Source organism: Nannospalax galili, unplaced genomic scaffold, assembly GCF_000622305.1.
Source record: "Nannospalax galili isolate Female #2095 unplaced genomic scaffold, S.galili_v1.0 scaffold879, whole genome shotgun sequence".
In the NCBI taxonomy this organism is placed as follows: Eukaryota; Metazoa; Chordata; class Mammalia; order Rodentia; family Spalacidae; genus Nannospalax; species Nannospalax galili.
Genome location: NW_008346261.1, coordinates 3,415,480 through 3,433,829, shown reverse-complemented (window position 1 = coordinate 3,433,829; position 18,350 = coordinate 3,415,480). Strand labels below are relative to the sequence as shown.

The 18,350-nt window shown below is 47.2% G+C and overlaps 2 protein-coding genes across 3 annotated transcripts in view; both read right to left on the bottom strand.

The window, feature by feature from the left end:
- Nucleotides 1-813: 813 nt before the first annotated feature.
- On the bottom strand, nucleotides 814-8,621 carry Supt4h1 (SPT4 homolog, DSIF elongation factor subunit). 2 transcript variants are annotated; one of them, XM_008842693.3, is made up of 5 exons: nucleotides 8,479-8,621; nucleotides 7,889-7,995; nucleotides 2,161-2,216; nucleotides 1,771-1,824; nucleotides 814-1,196 (listed from the first exon to the last, which is right to left on the bottom strand). In XM_008842693.3, exons 1-5 carry the CDS (start codon nucleotides 8,545-8,547, stop codon nucleotides 1,129-1,131), a joined length of 354 nt encoding a protein of 117 aa, XP_008840915.1. In that variant the 5' UTR covers nucleotides 8,548-8,621; the 3' UTR covers nucleotides 814-1,128. The 2 variants fall into 2 exon arrangements, with proteins under 2 accessions (XP_008840915.1, XP_008840916.1); XM_008842694.3 differs by having other exon boundaries at nucleotides 1,810-1,824.
- A 2,192-nt stretch (nucleotides 8,622-10,813) lies between these two features.
- The window catches only part of Rnf43 (ring finger protein 43), a 72,829-nt gene continuing 65,292 nt past the window's right edge, over nucleotides 10,814-18,350 (bottom strand). Inside the window, exons 7-10 of the mRNA XM_029568104.1 lie at nucleotides 16,879-17,040; nucleotides 16,098-16,200; nucleotides 13,938-15,296; nucleotides 10,814-12,230 (exon numbers count right to left, since the gene is read on the bottom strand). Coding sequence (XP_029423964.1) covers nucleotides 12,187-12,230; nucleotides 13,938-15,296; nucleotides 16,098-16,200; nucleotides 16,879-17,040 — 1,668 coding nt within the window. The 3' untranslated portion in view covers nucleotides 10,814-12,186. The remainder of the gene's footprint in view (nucleotides 12,231-13,937; nucleotides 15,297-16,097; nucleotides 16,201-16,878; nucleotides 17,041-18,350) is intronic.

The following is an 18,350-nucleotide window of genomic DNA, read 5'->3' as shown; positions in this document are numbered from 1 at the left end:
CAACTGTGAAGATAGTTTAAATATTGAAGAATGGCTAATTAAACATAGAGGAAGTTTTACATTATTTTTAAAATTATTATTTTGGCTTTTTGAGACAGGGTCTCATGTGGCCCAGACTGGCTTTGAGCTATCTAACCTTGGCCTTTGAGTGCTGGGATTACAGGCATGTGTGACAACTGCCCCTTTTATAAGACTTGCTACAGAATTTTCTCTTTGCCTCATTTCCAGTCACAATGATCCTGAGGTAAATGGGCAGGATGAACAGGAGTGGTTGCTCCCATTTTACAGATGGAGAACTTAAGAGAAATCAAAATGGAGCTACTACAGTTTCCGTGATTTAATGATATGGTAAAATTGCATTCTATAACTCACCTTGGACAATATTACATAACTCACACACAGCTCCCTCCCAGGCCAGAGAAGGGCTCACTTTCCATGGAAGCAAAGATCCAGACCAAGTTCCAACAGCCGCTTCTGGCCTGGTCAGGACAATGTGAAATTGGCAAGGGCACAGAAGAGCAGTAGACAGAGGAGGACAAAGAGGTACCACACGGGGCCAAGGGGTAAAAGGCAGCAGAACGCCTCAGGACTCCTTCAAAGGTGAGTGCTGTGCCAGGGCCACGGATCAGGATGCTCGACTTCCAGTCAGGTTACCTGCCTCAGGACATATCTCTCAGTGACGCACCAGCAGGCACAGCAGTCTATACCTCTGCAGCCTCAAAAACAGGGCCAGAGAAGGGCCTCTGCTGAGCTGCCACAGTGCTCACAGGGTAAGTCTTTACTGTGAAAGGGAAAGGAAGATGAGGCATGTGCCACAGCTCTAAGAACACTCCAGAGGTTCGTGTTTATTGGCATTTGACCCCAGGTTCTGCTCACGGGCATGGGTAGGAAAAGCAGCATCTTACTCTCCCCTCAATTTAGTCCCCGAGAATCCACCAACCCCAGCTCTCCCACTTCCACCAGCACTCCAAAGAAGGTGAAATGACACAAGGACCCGGGGTACTGCTTGCTCAGTAGTCTGCTGATTCTGGATTGGAGGGCAAGTTTGAAGTTCTGCCTGTTTAGTTCCACAACAAAACAAGCAAAGGCCAGAAGCAAAAAGCAAAGACGCTGTAGGCCTGCACCCAGCTAGGTCTTGATAGCTGTGTCTCTGGATTTGTAGGCCACTCCTCGACTTTTCAGCTCCCGCACAATTCCTGTGATAGAAAAAGAAACAGTTCCATAAGAAAAGATTCACGAAGACAAAAGCCGTCATCTGCCCTCGTGAGATGGGGTTACAAACAAACCCAAGTTCATAAGCTGCTCTTCAAGACTCCTGTGTGGTGGTTGCTCTGTTATTGCTGAAGATCCAGGCAAAGTGCCTAGCAAATAGTTACCAGGTAAAATGAAAAGAGAAAGTAGGGCTTATATAGTCATAAAAACAAGGGTTCTGGGGGCTGGAGAGATGGCTTAGTTAGGAGCACTTGCTGCTCTTAAAGAGGACCTGGGTTTGGTTCCCAACACCTACATGGAAGTTCAAAACTGCTTATCACTCGAGTTCCAGGGGATCTGGTGCCCTCTTCTGGTGTCCTTGGACACTAAGCACTCCATGGTGTGTAGATATACATGCAGGCAAAACACTTTAACACATAAAATAAATCTTTAATATAAGGGTTCTGGGGCCAAATGCTTAGGTGATAAAGGACGTTATTGGTGTTAATTCACATAAAAGAATGGCTTCCACAGGGGCAGGTACAGTAAGTGAACACTGGCTATTACAGCTGTTAGTACCTTGGGGCAAGCGACCAGTCACTGACACTGCATACACACCTGGCTTAAAGTTACCTGAAAAAAAAAGGAAATTACAATGGTTAAGACCAAAGACCAAATGGAGGCTTAAACCAAAAATGGAAGTTTTGTGTGTATGCCACAGCACACATGTAGAAGTGAGAAGACAACTTGTAGAAGTCAGTTCTCTCCTCCTACTATGTGAGTCCCACGGATCTAGCTTAGGTTAACAGACTTGGTGCTGCTGAGCCATCTTGCTGGCTCTAAGGCTTGTCTTTCCTATAATCCCATCTTTCCCACTATGGGACCATACACCCTGCTGATTTAAGGTATCTTGCTTGACCTTGAAGCACATTACCAACAATGAATAGGCCAGGATAAGGAGAGACTTACTGACTCGCTGCCACTTGGAGACCCAGCTGTCCTCTGGACTCATCATTGCAATGATTCTAGAGAGGGAAAAGAAAGAGTCAGCCTGAACCCACCCTGCTACAGAGGTCTACTCAGCAAGCTCAGGTTCTGGGAAAGGAACCCCAGGAGAAAGTCATATATTGGGTCACCAAGGAAAGCTGGAAAATAGCTCTAATGTTGGGAAGGAGCTGACTTGGGAAGGGACTGATAAAGGTTCTTCATTCTATGTCCCTGGCTGGCCAGTAAAGAGTTTTAGCAGCTGGTGACCCCTCCTGATTACAACCAACCCAACAACTAGGGGCCTGGAGCCTAGTGCAAAGTGGTCTGTCAAAATAATGGAATGAGTTAAGGGTTGGCCAAGTCCTTCCTCTAATTAACTATCAGTCTGAAGTACATATGGAGACATCTCACAGATTTTCACTAGAAAGCTGAGACTCTACTTCAGATAGTACATGAAAGTGCCTAGAACCGAGACTGGAAGAGGGTAGATGCTACCTAAGTGCTGCTTCTCCTTACTCCAACAGTCCTTTCCCAGCAGTTCCAATTCCACAGGCAGGATAGCAGAAAGGCTATTTAAGGACAGAAAGTCACTATTTGAGTAAGAGAGACCAGCCAGGTGCCATGAGCAGCTAGGGCAGTTATTTCTGTTATTCATCCAATCAAAGTTTCCAGAGCCTATACTATCAGGTCTGTTCTAGGCACTGACATGTTGACAGCCTCCTCCATGCCCATATTCCCTGTTCTCCTGGTAACAAAATAATGCTGGGGTCTGTTTTCACCATGTGGTTTGAGGGCAACTAACCTCACCTCCAGGACTGACAAGTAGGATGAGAAGAACCACCTGGCCCTGCAGATTGCTCTGGGATAGGCATGTATGAAGGCTGTCTCCCCCGTCAGCACACTCTGTCCTTCACTATCTACCCTTCCAGCCTACAGTCCCTGTTACCCAAATGATTTAATCTAACAGAATTTCCACTCCTCTAAACGTACCCTGGTTTTTCCAAACTATGCCTCTGCTCTAGTTACTCCTTTTATCTGAAATCTTTCTACCTCATCTCAACTTCCTCAAAAATCCTATACCTCAGGCCTGATGGGGCAAGCCTGTAGTCCCAGCCACTCGGGCTGAGGCAGTGTTCTTGTCTGTTTCATCTTACAGGTTATAGACCACCATGGAGGGAGGCCAAGGCAGGAACTCAAGCACAGACCATGAAGGAACACTGCTTACTGGCTTGTTCAGCTACCTTTCTTTTCTTTTTTAAATTTTATTTATTTTACATGTATGAATGCTTTGCCTGTATGCATGTAAGTGCATCTGTGTCATGTAATACCCACAGAGGCCAGAAGAGGGCGTCAGATCACCTGGAATGGAATTATGGACTGTTGTTAGCAACCATGTGGGTGCTAGGAACCAAATCCAGGTCCTCTGCAAGAGAGGCCAGTGCTCTTAACCGCTGAGTCATCTCCCCAGCCCTTCAGCTACTTTTCTTATATAGCCAAGGCCTACCAGTTCAGGGATGGCAACCACCATCAATTAGCAATCAAGAAAATGCCCCAAAGACATGCCCACAAGAAAATGTAAAGGAGGCAATTCTTCAAAGGTGGTTCCCTTTCCCAGGTGTGTCAAGTTGACAACCAAGATTAGCCAGCACAAGTAGGAAGACTGTTCAAACTGTTTAGGCAACTTAGAATGAGTCTATGCCCAAAACAAAAAGTAAAAAAGGGGGAATACAGCATTCCCTTAGCATACACAAAGGCCCTAAGTTCAATATTCAATCACGCACAGACAGACACAAATTCTACAGCTCTTTAAAAGAAAAAAAAAAAATTGCTTCTTCTACCTCTGGCAGATATCATTTAGCCCTCCCTCGTTCTCCATTAGCCTCTGACTTGCTGATTCTTTAAAAGTATATGCACTAGAATACATAATTCTTGCAACTCAAAACAAACAAAACCCAACCAGATTTAAAGATGTTGAAAGCCTAGTTTTGACTGGGCATGGCAGTACATACCTTTAATCCTAGTGTTCAGGAGGAGGAAGCAAGAGGATCAGGACTTTAAGGTCATCTTCTAGTACATATTAAATTTGAGGCCAGTTTGGGCTGCATGATATGAGACCCTGTCTCAAAACAAAACAAAAAAACAAAAGAAAAAAAGGAGGGGCAGGGAGGGAGGAAAGGACTGATTTTTTAATTTCTTTTCTTTTTATGAGACAAGGTCTCCTTAAGTAATCTAGGATGGCCTCAAACTTTTGATCCTCCTGCTTCTACCTCCCAAATGCTGGGATTAATCTTGCACCACCATGGCTGGAGGGTTTGGACAGACAATAAACATACAAGATACGTAACACACTGGGGTTGAGGTGTAGCTCAGTGGTAGCAGCTTGCCTAGCATATGTGAGATGTTGGGTTCAATCTCTAGCACTGAAAATAAAAAAACTTTTTAAAATGGCTTTAATAGGGGCTGGAGAGATGGCTCAGTGGGTAAGAGCACTGACTGCTCTTTCAGAGGACCCAGGTTTGATTCCCAGCACCCACACAATGGCTACGAACTGTTCTTAACTCCAGTTCCAGGGGAATCCGAAGCCCTCTTCTGACCTCCTCAGCATTGCACGACACAGATGCACTCACTTACACGTACACAATACACTCGTACACATAAAATACAAAAACTCCCGAAAGCAACAAAGTGTGTGGGGATGGGAGAAAGTGGAACATTCAAATACTGTTTTTCAGTTCCTCAAACAATTAACACATGACTTTATGATAGCAATTCCAAATGGACATATACCCAAAAGATAGAAAGAACTCAAGCAGAATGTGTTCATCAGTATTCATAGCAGTATTATCACAATAGTCAAGAGGTAAGAAACCTATGACCATCAGGGCTGGAGATGGCTCAGTGGTTAACAGCTCTTGCAGAGAACCTGGGTCTGGTTCCCAGCACTTACACCTGGGTAACTCCAATTCCAGGGTATCTGTCGCCCTCTTATGGCTTCCTCAGGCACTAGGCACACATGAGGTGCACATACATATGTGCAGACCAACACACACATAAAAACAAATCTTTAAAAAGAAGCCCACAACCATCAACAGATTTTTAAAAGGTGTTACATATACATATAATGAAATATTCAGTTTAACTTAGGGAAGTTTGGGGGCTGGAAAGATGGTTCAGTGACTAATAGCCACTACTGCTTTTCCAGAGGACCCAAGTGGGATTCTCAGCACCCATATCAGGAGGCTCACAACCACCTGTAACTCAAGTTCCAAGGGATCCAATGCATCTGACTTCAGTGGGCACCTGCACTCATGTGAAAATACACATGCATAATTCAAGTATTTTTAAGGGGAAATTTGATACATATTCTGACATAGATGAACCTTTTAGACATTATGCTAAGTGTTCAATAAACCAAATAAAAAGGACAAAGATGATTCCAGTTACATATAGAGACAGAAGAATGGTGGCTGGTGAAGCAGGGAATGGGAATGGGAAGCTTAATGGATACAGAAAACCGCTCTAGAGATGGAGATAATGGTTAGACAATATAAATGGAGTGATATCACTGCACTATATACTTTAAAACAGTTATACTCAAGCTGGGTGTGGCTGTGTATGCCTATGATCTCAGTACTTGGGAGGAGACAAGAGGATCAGAAGCTCTAGGACAGCCTGGGCTACATCACTTTAAAAAAATGATTAGAAAGATGGTTCAGTAGTTAAGAGTCCATACTGCTCTTGCAGAGGACCAGAGTTTGATTCCCATCAATCACGAAGGTCAGTTCACAACCAGCTATAAGTCTAGCTCCAGGAGGATCCCACACCTCTGGCCTCCTCAGGCACCTATACATATGCTCACACACATACACACAATTAAAAGAGTAAAACAAATCTTTAGCCAGGTGTGGTGGTGGACACCTTTGATCCCAGCACTTGGGAGGCAGAGGCAGGTGGATCTCTGTGAGCTCAAGGCCAGCCTGGTCTACACAGTGAGTTCCAGGACAGCTAGGGCTACGGGAAGACCCTGTCTCAAAAAGACCAAAACAAACAAACAAAAAAACCCAAATCTTTAAAATAAATATGGTTAAATTGGTAAGGCTTCACATTGTGTTTCAGATCATCTCATTGCACAACTCTTAACCATCTCTCAACAATAGCTAGCAAAGAATTTTACTTCTAGATGGGAATCTATTTTAGGTTTTATATTTTCAGGCAGAATCTTGTCATATAGCCCAGGCCTGCCTGGTACTTGTGAGCTCCCTGTCTCAGCCTGAGTGCTGGGACTGCAGTTGCAGCAACACACCCAGCTTCTTTATTCATTCATCAACCTGTAGTGGCTAAGGAGGGAACAAAGGGACTGGAATATATGAGTAAGTATACGCACAAAAAGGAACTAAAGCTTCCCCATGTCAACGTACTTTTTGCCCAATTTTTTATTCTTCCATAAAGGAAATCAGTCCCACCTGAAAGAACCTTAACAAGTACTGGTATCAAGCCCAGTGTGTATGCCAATCCTTAACTGGCGTAGAAGCTAGAAGAAACTAAGCAGTACCGCTACTTTAGGGAAGACCTGGCCATCCATGCCCCTCTCATTTCTCCTCGCCAAAGCAACATTTTGTCAAAAGAAAACTCTTCATATGGGCTTGTAAGCCTCTTCAAGATCATCAGGTTTATTTTGTTTTTATTATTTAATTATGAATTTATATATTTTATACGGGTGGGTAGGTTTGTGAATGCATGTGCATGCAAGCTAGGTCAGAGAACAAGTATTCAGATTTGATTCTCTCCTGCCACCTTGTGGGATCCAAGGATTGAACGCAGGTCATCAGGTCTGTGCCACACCTCAGAGATCTTTCTGCCTCTCTACCTCTGGAGTGCTGGGATTAAAGGCGTGGGCCACCACACCCAGCCTGGTTTAAAGGAGACCTCATGTAGGCCAAGCTAGCCTCAAACTCACCATGTAGCTTCAGGCTTGTCCAGAATGCCTGATCCTCCTGCTTCTACCACCCAAGTGATGGGATTACAGGTTCATGTCAACAGGTGCAACGAAGATCATGAGTTATGAGGTAATTATTTACCATTATTATACCTTCCTTTCCCTTCTCTTTCAAAATGGCTCTTCATGCATCTAACATTTTTGGAGAAGCATTAGGAATTAAATCCAGGGCCTTGTGCATGGTAATCACATGCTCTACTGTTGTACCATACTCCCAGTCCTTCAACATTAAGCATCTACCACCTCCCAAATCCTGTGCTGGATAGTAGGGCACAGGTTAAACCTCTGCTATCAATGAGTTGACAGAGCAGTGAAAGTTATTGTAAACACAATAAAAGCATACATTATTTTAAATTTTCTTCTAGCCACCTTTTAAAACAGTAAAGGGAAAAACATGAAATTAACCCATAAATCTAAAACTCTGTCACTTCAATATTTAACTAATTAAAAAATTGATGATTTCATGTTCTTTTTCTTCACGCTCAATCTTTCGATCTGCTGTATATCTGACATTTAAGCATAGTTCGATCTGAACTGGCCACATGTCAAATACACAGAAACTACTAGTGGCTTCTGGACTGGATCCATAGGATGTGTGGGTCCCAAATAACTGTTGAGACCAACTAGCATTATGACCCCAAAGGATCTGTCCCACATTTACCTCTTGGGTCAGGGAAAGTGGCGTACAAGTGAAGGAATGGTAAAGGGGCTTACCCATCAAATGAAGAGCTGGTGCAATCATATACCATCTCTCTGTTACCCTTCATTTGTAGGTATGCATCACAATTATCACAACCATCATATTCAAACTGGTCTATAGTCTTGGGAGGAAACAAAAATAGGGTTTATGAGGTATCTCTTAGTATCCTGAAACAGTCAACATCTTGGTTCTCGGTACAGTCTCTTTTTAACCAGGTGCAACACCTACTGCTCCCAAACGCTTACTAAATTCCGCTCTCACATTTTCTCTGGTTCCCAGAGCCGCCTAAGCTACTTTCTCTAGTCTCTTCCGGGTCAGGAACCCTCTCCAACGACTCTCGGGTGCAGATTCCCGCGCTCCCTTAGGGTCTTTGCGCTCCAACATCAGTTCCTCGAAAGGATTCAAAAGCACGTACGAGGGCCCGTGCCCCCAGCTGCAGGACCTGCTCGTGTTCCTGCGACGTAAACGATGGCTCCCTCAGGCGTCCCCCTCCCCTGGCTATCTCCCACATCTTTCTTTCCTCGTCTCCGTCTCCGGCCGGTTCACCCTTTTCTCCCACTCTGTCTCCCCAAACGCTCCTACAACTAGGTTCCCCGACGGACACCTTGACTAGCGAACACAGCAAACAAGCCCGCAGATGCCGCAAGTCCTTCGGCACAGTCTCCAGAGCCATGTCCACCGACCGAAGAACAGGGAGATACAGTCAGAAGGACCACAGCCACCGGAAGTTGACAGCATTACCCAGAATGCCTGCACTTCCGTTATTCTACTTCCCCTTCCGGGGCATGAGGGCTCTGGCCCCGCCCCTCCCCCTCCCGTGGCAAGGAGATGGTTTCTCCCGCCGAGAGCGGAGGCGGGGCGGCCGGCAGACACCTGGGTGGCGCGCGCGGCCACCTGGGTCAGCGCCGGGAGAGCGGCGCAGGCGGCCATTGGGAAGGGGACTTGGGTGGGGCGGGGGGGGGAAGCAGCCGGCGCATGCGCAGAGCGCGAGGAGAGGAGCGCTGAAGCTGAGCGCTCTAGCCTCGGGCGTTTTGATGTCGCCTGCTAGTTCCAGGCCTTACTGCTCTTAAGATCCCCGTTGACAACCTAGATTCTTTTCTGTTTGCCTACTTTATTTTTATTTTATGTGCTTAGTGAAACAAGGTCTCATGTTAAACTGGTCTCCACCTCACTACGCAGCAGACGATGACTTTGAATTTCTGATCCTCCTGCCTTCACTTTCAGAGTGCTGGAATTATTGGCCCGGCCCCGCACGTCCGGTTATTTCACTTTTTTGAGACAAGCTTGACCCAGAATTCCCTATGTTGTCAGGTTGATCTGTACTCTTCGATCCTCCTGCCTCAGCCTCCTGAATGCTGAGAATTCTGGCATGCATCATCATGTCCTGGTTGCGCTTAAAACTTGAGACAGTGAGCCCTTGTCTCTCTGGATTGTCTCCGCAGACACGGAAAACAAATCCAGCGATGCCCCACCCCTTCTTGTAACTGTGAGAGCCTGATAGGGATTCTTTGCTGTCCACAGGAATGCTAGCCTAAGAGCCCATCTGACGGCTGGGGGTGGAGGAGAATGCATATTTAATTCCTCTTAAAAGCTTCTAGTTTGCGTTGTTTCCCAGCTGATAATTTACGCTTTGTACAACTCTTGGCATTTAGACAGTTCCTTGAGAACATCTGTAGATTAGGCGTCTCATACTCCCCTACCCCAGTTATAGGAAGCAAAATGCCTTGCTCTTTCTAAACTGGGCGCCGGGACACCTAGTATCCTGAAACCATCCTAGAGAAGCAGGGGAAACTAGTGTGAAGAGAGCAAAAACCGCTCCTGACACAAGCCAATTCATACAGAGAAAGCACCAGCTCTCTTGGACTGTAGGCAGAACATTAGTCATTTGTGTTGATCTGAATTGGAGCTTTGGGATATAAATAGTTGCAATCCCCGCTGTTCTGTCCTTCCAGCTCTTCTAATTGAAACAACTTCTAAAGGCAAGACTACTTCTTGACTTTGCCCCATGCTGTGTTCAAATGGTCCTTGACTGGAGTTTGGATGCTTTCAATAATAACTTTCCAGTTTGGAATCTGTTTTCACTCTGCTTGCTCTTGTAAGCCTTGTATCCACTCTTAAGGGAGGTTTATTTTATTTTTGAAAAAAGCCAGGCACCAGGCTGGGGAGCTGCCTCAATGGGTAAAGTGCTTACTGTGCTCACCTAAACCTCTAGTTCTTTTCTGAAGAAGGAAAATGGCATGAGGACCCAAGTTTGAATCCCCAGGACCCATATAACCCGAGCATGGTGGTGTATGCTTGTAACCACAGCACTGGGGGGCAGAGACAGGCACATCCTAGGGGCTCAGTGGCCAGCCAGTCTTGTTGAAACAGTGAGTTCTGTATTCAGTGAGAGACCCTGTCTTGAAAAACAAGGTGGAGAGTGATTGAGGAAGACATCCCAGTGTCAACACCTGGTCTCCACAGGTGCCCACAAAGTTGAACACACCTCCACACGCACGCTTATGTACACACACAAACACTACACACATACACACATAGAGGCACAATATTTGCTGAAAACTACAAAGTAAGTCACTGAAGCAGAAGCATCTTAAAAGTGGTGAACAGTGCAATGACATATGACCGAATCATGAGCATCCAGGCGTGCTCTTTTTTCTGATCTCATTAAGCCATGATTTTACGGGCTTAAAAACCATCCCACCCCAACTAGCTTCTGATATCATAAGTAATGTATGAATCTAGGCATAATGATATATTCCTATAATCCCAGTACTTGGAAAGTAGAGGCAGGAAGACCAGGAGTTCAAGCTCAGTCTTGGCTCTATGAATTGGAGCCAGTTGGGGCTACCTGAGACCTTGTCTCCAAAATCGAACAAAACAAAAAGATGAAATTGTTACCCTGAGTGACAGTCATGATAAAACAAAACCACAAAGCCAGATCATATTTATGGATAAATATATTAGCAAATAAATACATTTCTCAACATAGTGCCTGATTCAAGCATCTTTCTGTCTGGTTCAGATATAAATACCCATGAGGGTGCCTGGGTGCCAGTCTCCCCATTACTTTGAGAAAAGAAAGTTCCCAAGTAGGATCCTGTGCCCGCTTTGCCCCCACATTCACATTCCAGGCAAGGATAATGCCTGAGGGGCTAACAGTGGTCAGGAAGTCCTGGGGTGAAAGGCTAGAGGGGGCCCCTCAGCCCTTGCCCATATGATACAAGCTGCCCGGGCCAACTTCTTGTTCCAACTCCACTCCATATGCACGCCTTACATTGGGTCACTGGTTTGTATGGCTTATGCTGGGGAGGTGCACCTCTGGGTCCTGCAAACCCAAGAGGTCACACATGGCTGTTCCCCCATCCTTTCTCTGAAAACCTCTCAGAGAAGAACTCTGCTGTCCACTTAGCTGTAATTTTGCTTTCATTATCATTCCATCCTCCCCCTTCCCAGATGAAATCTAACAGAAATTCTCTCCTTTCTGCCTGCTTCAGGACTGTGAGACAGATCTTCAAGGAAGCATCCCATTCCCCTTGCTCTCCACCTCCACTGGGGCTGCTGGAGTGACAAGGAGTTTGACAAGAGCTTCATCCCAGGATGTCAAGGCACTGGTCCCCATCTCAGGGGACAGAACTTTACACCCCAGCTTCCCAGAGCCTTCTCTCTGACCTGACAATTTAAGACGAATTTGAGAACAGGAAGAGGGAACCTCTTCATGCCTCTTCTCGCACCAGGTCAGGCAATGACTGCAGAGACCTCTTCAGAAAACAAGACTCACCTAAACCCCTAGTTCTTTTCTGAAGAAGGAAAACAGCAAAGCTGGGATTACCCCTGATGAAGCTGCACCCTGGTGAGACCAAAGCTGGTGTGAAGAACTAACCCAAGGAAGGAGGTGAGAAATGGTCATGTATTCACATGCCCACTGGCTTATGTGAATCTGAAGCCTGGGGCAAAGGAGACCCCGGTAGGGCTGGGGAAAAGAGCAGCACCTTGGTAACACCTAGACATCCATTCCTAGCGTCCTGGCCTCAAAAACAGCCTCCAGGGATCCAGCCCACAGATGCACACTGGCTGGTTGTCTGGCTGGACACAAACTTGCTGCACTGTGTGTTCTGCAGACAAGATTGGGAGCTGTGGGCAGGAAACAGCACCTCCTGCCACCCACCGTCACCACTCTTCTTCCAGTGGTTCCAGGAAGTGTGGCAAAGATATGTTTGCTAAGGTCCTTCCTTCTCCCAGGACGCGGACTCTGTGCTGGCTAGAAGCTGAGCCATCTGGAGCACACTCATGGTTTGAGCTAGGTCTGATCATCTCACACGGCCTGTTCACACAGCTCCTCAAGCTCCTCCTCCGAGCCTGCAAGAGAAGAGAGAGGAGGAAAGAGTTCACTGAGCGTCCATCTAGGCTCCTGCTTCTCCCACCTGTGGAGAATGTAGCTGGGAGGGGACCGCAGAGAGGGTGGAGCAGGAAATCTGTCTGGAAAGGTGATTAGGTTGAAAGCTGAGAGGAGTCCCATTGGGAAACAAAGCAGAGGAAAACAAACCCAGAGAAATATATACAGCAACCACTGTATTACCAGTACTTACTATTCATTAATTCACACCATAAATATTTATTAAGCATTCTTTGTGAATTTGGCCTGCTACCATGTGCCGAATAGAATATCCAAAAGAATAAGCAGACCTAACCACCTCAGAGGAGAGAAGGCATGCATACACATGGATATCATGACATTACGGTCATAAGAGATGCATCAAGGGTGAGGAAAGACCACATCCAGGTGTAGCAATGAGGAGCGATTTCCTGAAAGTGAGGGTGTATGAGTCAGACTTACAGGAATAGGTTAGAATTGGGTTTATAGGGACAGGGAAGTCAGTGGGAAGTTCTGGGCAGCAGGAACTGTGTTTATCCAACTTGACTAAGGCAGAGGGCAGAAGGGAAGGAAAGGGGAAAATCAAGTTGGGAAGGAAGATGGGGCTAGCTGGTGTGACAGCCCTGAAGGCAGAATCATATTGGGTTTATTTCCTTGTTGTGGACAAACAGCACTGAATTTTTAGCAGTTCACTGTAAGGCTGATGACCCTGGTAGCAGTGTGGAGGGCAGAGGGCTCCGCAGCTGCATGGGACACAACATGACATGCATCCCCTCACCTTTACAGCTCTGAAAGAGGGAAGGGCAGAGCTAGGAGGCTCCTGCTTTGACCTTCAGGGTGTAACTGACATGGGCAGGGGCCATCAGTAGCAGACTTAGAGAATTTGACAAAACTAATAGAGACACAGGTAACGGGGTAACAGGATGTGAGGAGCAAGGAAAGGGAGGCACTGGAACTAGTTCTGAGTTTAGAGCAAAGGAAGCTGATGGTCTGGCACTGGCAGCACTCAAAGTATGCATGGCAAAGCCCAAAAGGAACCACCAAACATCTGGTGAAAGCTCGCACTACAGGACTCTGTGGAGACTGTTATCCTACATGCTAAATGTTTGCATGCCTGTCTCCCATGGACCTGCATCTCCTGGCCAGCCAGGAACCTAGCATACAGCAAACATGCAATCAGAAGGAAGGAATGCATGAATGAATGACAGTCGCTCCCAAGTCCTGCCTGTAGGATTCTTGGCTTTATATTTCAGGACCTTTGGGTCCTCTTTTGAGGTGGAAGGGTTCTTTTAGCAGTGGGTATAGACAAAGAAGTGTATCTTCCACACGATATTTCCCAAGGCTGGGAAAGAGTGGAGGCAGAGCACCCTGGAAGGGAAGGGGACTCCTTGGGCAAATAAATGCCCAAAGCTTTGGGTTAAAGCTGAGAATTTACACCGGCACCACTGGCTGTGACACCGAGATGCACTGGATTTCATGTAGTTGGCCTCATTAACAAGTGTGCTTAGAAGTGAAGCCCTAAGTGGGTTTTAGGTGCCCCCAAGGCAGCTGGAAACTACCCGTGATTTCTGTTTATAAATACTTTTTATCCTTCTCAGCTTTCATCAATCCCTGTGGCTATCTTCACCTGCCCTTCAATACCCAGTTCTATTCCCCTCTCCCCACAACATCTGCTTCCCCTGAAAACTCACCAGGCTGGGCTGATAGCACCTGGCAGTGTGGGTAAGGGCATGGCCTGCCCTCTGGGGTGTCAGAACTCCATTCAGAATGTCCCTCTCCAGGTGGGTGTGGTCCCAGAGGCCGGTGAGGAGTCAGATACAACCACACTGGCTGTGAACTTGAGTAACAGGGGCCTGGGGCTTCGGGTAGCAGCCTCCTATCCAGGCCTGGAGGTCTGAAGATCAATGGGTGAGTCTCTGGGGGCCAAGGGTATGCCAGGCTGGGGCTATAATGGGGGAAAACCTGGCAAGCTGGGTGCAGAGTCAAGTCCTGGGGCCGAGAGGTTGGCGTGGGTTCTGAAGGACCACCCCGCCGTTTTCTCTGTGGGTGTCGGACAGGGAGGTTGGATTTCTGCAAGTTCAGAAGACTGCTGGGGCTGGGACCGGGGCTGGGGCTGGCAGCTTCCGCTGGTCCAGGGACTGGCTCTGTAAGGGCCCTGGGCCGTTGTGGGTTGGGGAGCATTGAAGGAGCTGTTGGGTTGGGTCTGGTGAACTGTTGGTCAGGGAAAGATGGCTCTGGCTGGAGCTGAGTCCGAGAAACAGCAGATTTGGACTGGTTGACCCCCGTTTCTAGGCCAGGCTTCCTGCCATGCCACTGGAACCGCTTTTTGTAGTGATGGTGCCGGTGGCGGTGATAGTGGACGTGGCTGGAAACCCGGGTTTCCCCTGTGGGCACTACTGAGTCTAGGGAACGGGGTCGAGAGGTCACACTAGGCTGCAACCCCTTTCCCGGGAGATCCCCCTCAGGACTGCAGTACACCAGGGGGTCAAAGTCACTGCTCAGGGAGCTGCGGAAGGTAGAACTGCTGCCATGGATGCCCTGCAAACTGATGTCCGTGCAATTGACCACTGAGTCACTGGAGGAGCCATGACAGGGCCCTGAGCTGGAGTCACTGGCTGGCCCATCTGCCAGGTAGCCACTGCGTTCTGTACAGTAGCTTTCTCCAGATCCGCTGCTGTCATGAGGCCTGGCCCGGCGCAGGGACACTGGGCAAGCTGTGGGATGCTGAGAGGTACATCGGAGGCGGCCCAGTCCCCAGCCCTGTGCATAGGGGTGCTGGGCCACTGTCAGGTGCTGTTGCTCGCCTGATGCCCGCACATGTGCAGCTCTGGAGAGGCGCTGGTGCCGAGATCCCATATTTGGCCCTTGAGATGGCAGGAAGGGTCTAGGCCTTGGAGGCCGAGCCACTGAATTTCTGGAAGGGCCCAACAGGTAGGCAGAAGGGAGATGATAGTGGGCATGGCCAGGATGTTGACGAATGAGGTGCAGTCTCCTGCCTGGTTCATGGTAAGATGGAGAGGATGCCAGGGCCTGGGAAAATGAATCTCCCTCTGGGAAAAAAAGAATGAAGAACACAGGCACTTGATTTTACAAACATACAGAGAATGCATTCAGAAAGGTGAAGCTAGAGCTATCCTATTTGATCTGGAAGAGCCTCTGAGCTCAGAGTTTGAAGAACAAGGACATCTCAAGCTTACCCATGCCAGGGACTCTCCTGCCCCTTCCAGTTAGGTTGTGAATCCCTGATCCTTCCACCAGCCATTTGGGGCTCTTTTATCCAGTGCCACCATTACCTCCTATTGTCCCTTTGGGTGGATTAGCACAGGGTTCTCTTTCCTCAAGATATTTTACTTTCATCTTTTAGAAAATTGTCACATATACTGATTTGTTAGAATACAGTATTTTATTGATGGGAAATTAGAATAACGACTATGCAAGTAACTCAGATTTAGAATCAAGAATGTTGTCATCAAAACAAGATCTTAGGCCTGGTGTGGTGGCGCACGCCTTTAATCCCAGCACTTCCGAGGCAGAGGCAGGTGGATCTTTGTGAGTTCGAGGCCAGCCTAGTCTACATAGTGAGTTCCAGGACAGCTGGGGCTACAAGGAGACCCTGTCTCAAAAAAGACAAAAAAAACAACAACAAACAAACAAGATCTTTAAAATAATGAAGATGTCTACCATATGGACAGCCTTCCCCAGAAGACAAGGTGGTTCTGGGCAGTGTGAGGCAGAAAACGCTTTGTGGAAGTGCACAAAGTTTGTTTCACAGCAGAAACCCTTTCCCAGAGGGCAGCTGTGTTCTAGACCCATCTGCCTGCACACAGGAGAGTCCTTGGTCCACCTCCTACCTACGATGTTGAACATGCAGAGGGGACAAGTCCGATGTTGATATAGCCAGGGGTCCACACAGGTACGATGGAACTCATGGAGGCAGGAAATAACCCGTAGCTCCTGGAGAAAACAAGGGTGTCCAAAAGTTACTTAAGAACATCTCGTTGACTCCCCTTAGTCTTTCCTTCTTACATTCACCTATTTGCAAAAGAATAGGAGACTAGGAGGCATAGGCTTTGGTAGCAGGTGGATTTGGATTGCACTACTTGACAGTGGGCAAGTATCTCTTCCTTTCCTTTTCCTCCCGCCCTCCCTTCCCCTTCCTTCCTTCCCTCCCCCTTCCTCCCTTCCTTTTTTTTTGAGACAGAGTCTCTCATGGCCCAGGCTAATTTTGCACTCAACACAGCCAGTGATGACCTTGAACTCCTGATCTTCCTGCTTCTACCTCCCAAGAATTGAATTATAGGCATGTGCCACCATACTTGGCTCAAGTTTCTTAACAGACGGTTTTTAGCTCTGAAGGATAAGAGCCTAATCTAACTACCCACCCTTCACTGCCATAGTGCTAAAATGAGATAATGTGTTTAAAACACCACTGTGGCCTGGCACAGGACACTTCTCAACAATATTGCTTTTTCTTAAAAGACCAAGAAGGTGACCAAACTGTAGGGTGATCCCTGCCATGGAGGACACATAAGACATGTGTCATCGGGTGGCCATACCAGCCCTAGACCTGTCCATCCCCATCCCAGCTTCCATTTCTCTCCCTAGTCATGAAGGTGACCAAGCCTGCCTTACCTGCCCCTCAGAGAATTCCTCCAAGCAGATAGCACACATAGGAGCTGAGCTGCAGCTACTGCCTGAGTCCTGCCACTCAGCCCGAGTCTGCCTATAGCTGGCTTGATATCTCCTGGTGGCCAGTTGGCTGATGGCCCAGGCTGTTCTCTGCTGAAGAGGGTCCTGGGAAGAGGAATGGGATTCAGACTGGAACAAGAGCTCCTCTTCCCTCATCCCTGGGTCCCAGCTTGGACTCAGTTCTGTCACCTCATTAGATCACCTCATTAGATCACACAGCCAAATGACCCCCCTTGGGGGGTGTATCCCTTCACAGCTCATACATGGCTGTGACCTCCCAGCCTACCACCTTGTTTTACTCCATTACTCTGTGTTCCTTTGATGACCCATGAGAGAAACTTTTTATCTGACTGATTCTTGACTTCTTAACTTGGGTATGTCAAATTTAGTATGCCCCAAACTGAACTAATCCCACTAGCTGCCTCCAACTACACAGCTGTTCCCTGAGCCCTAATCCTCTCCACCTCATGAATAGCATTCTTTTAATTGCTCAGGTAGAAAATCTTGAAGCCATCATTAACCTCCCTGTCTCATACCCATAAACAATTCATCATTAAATCTGCTGGCTTTGCCATCAAAATATACCTGTAATAACTGGTTATCACTGCTTTCACTACAATCTCCCTAATCTAAGCCACCACTGCTCCTGGATTTTGGCAACACTTGCCTATCTGGTCTCCCTGCATCCAGCCTTGCTTTCCTGGGGCCAATTCTCCACACAGTATTAAGAGTGATCATGTTAGCCAGGCTTGATGGCCGGGCACCTGTAATCCCAGCACTTGGGAGGCAGAGACACGCAGATCTCTGTGAGTTCAAGGCCAGCCACCTCTCCATATCTGTGCTCTTTATCACGAGCCAAGCTCCATACGAATATATGTAAAAAGGGGTTAGAATGCAGCATTAAAGACAGCACGGTGGGAAACGGGAGTTTCTGCTCCGGAAATGCTCCCTACGTGCTGTTTGTGCAACAGTGCATTCAAGAACCGGCCTTAGAGATGCTCTCATGCTCTGCCATCTTACAAAAAAAAAAAAAAAAAAAAAAAAAAAAAAAGTGATCGTGGGGCTGCCCCGCCCAGCCCCGGAAGTTGGCTTGGGGCGGCGGGGGGGCCCCACCGTACCCCGCGACTATGGAGTGAGCCTGAGGCCCGGCAGAAGAAAAAAAGCGGCCTGTCTCTAGACCTAAAGAATCTTGGGAGTGTTTGAGGAATTGTGGAGGCGCTTCAGAAGAGCAAGAAACGGATGTATATTTTAGTTTTGTCGCAAGAGAAGTCATGATAATGGAGGACACAAGAAACTAATTTAGAGCCCTGAAAAAAAAAGTGATCATGTTAAATGCTCATGGCACTCCTTGTGTTCAGATTCTTCCAGTAGTTCCCATTTCACCCAAGTTTTTTTTTTTTTAAAAAAAAAGGGCC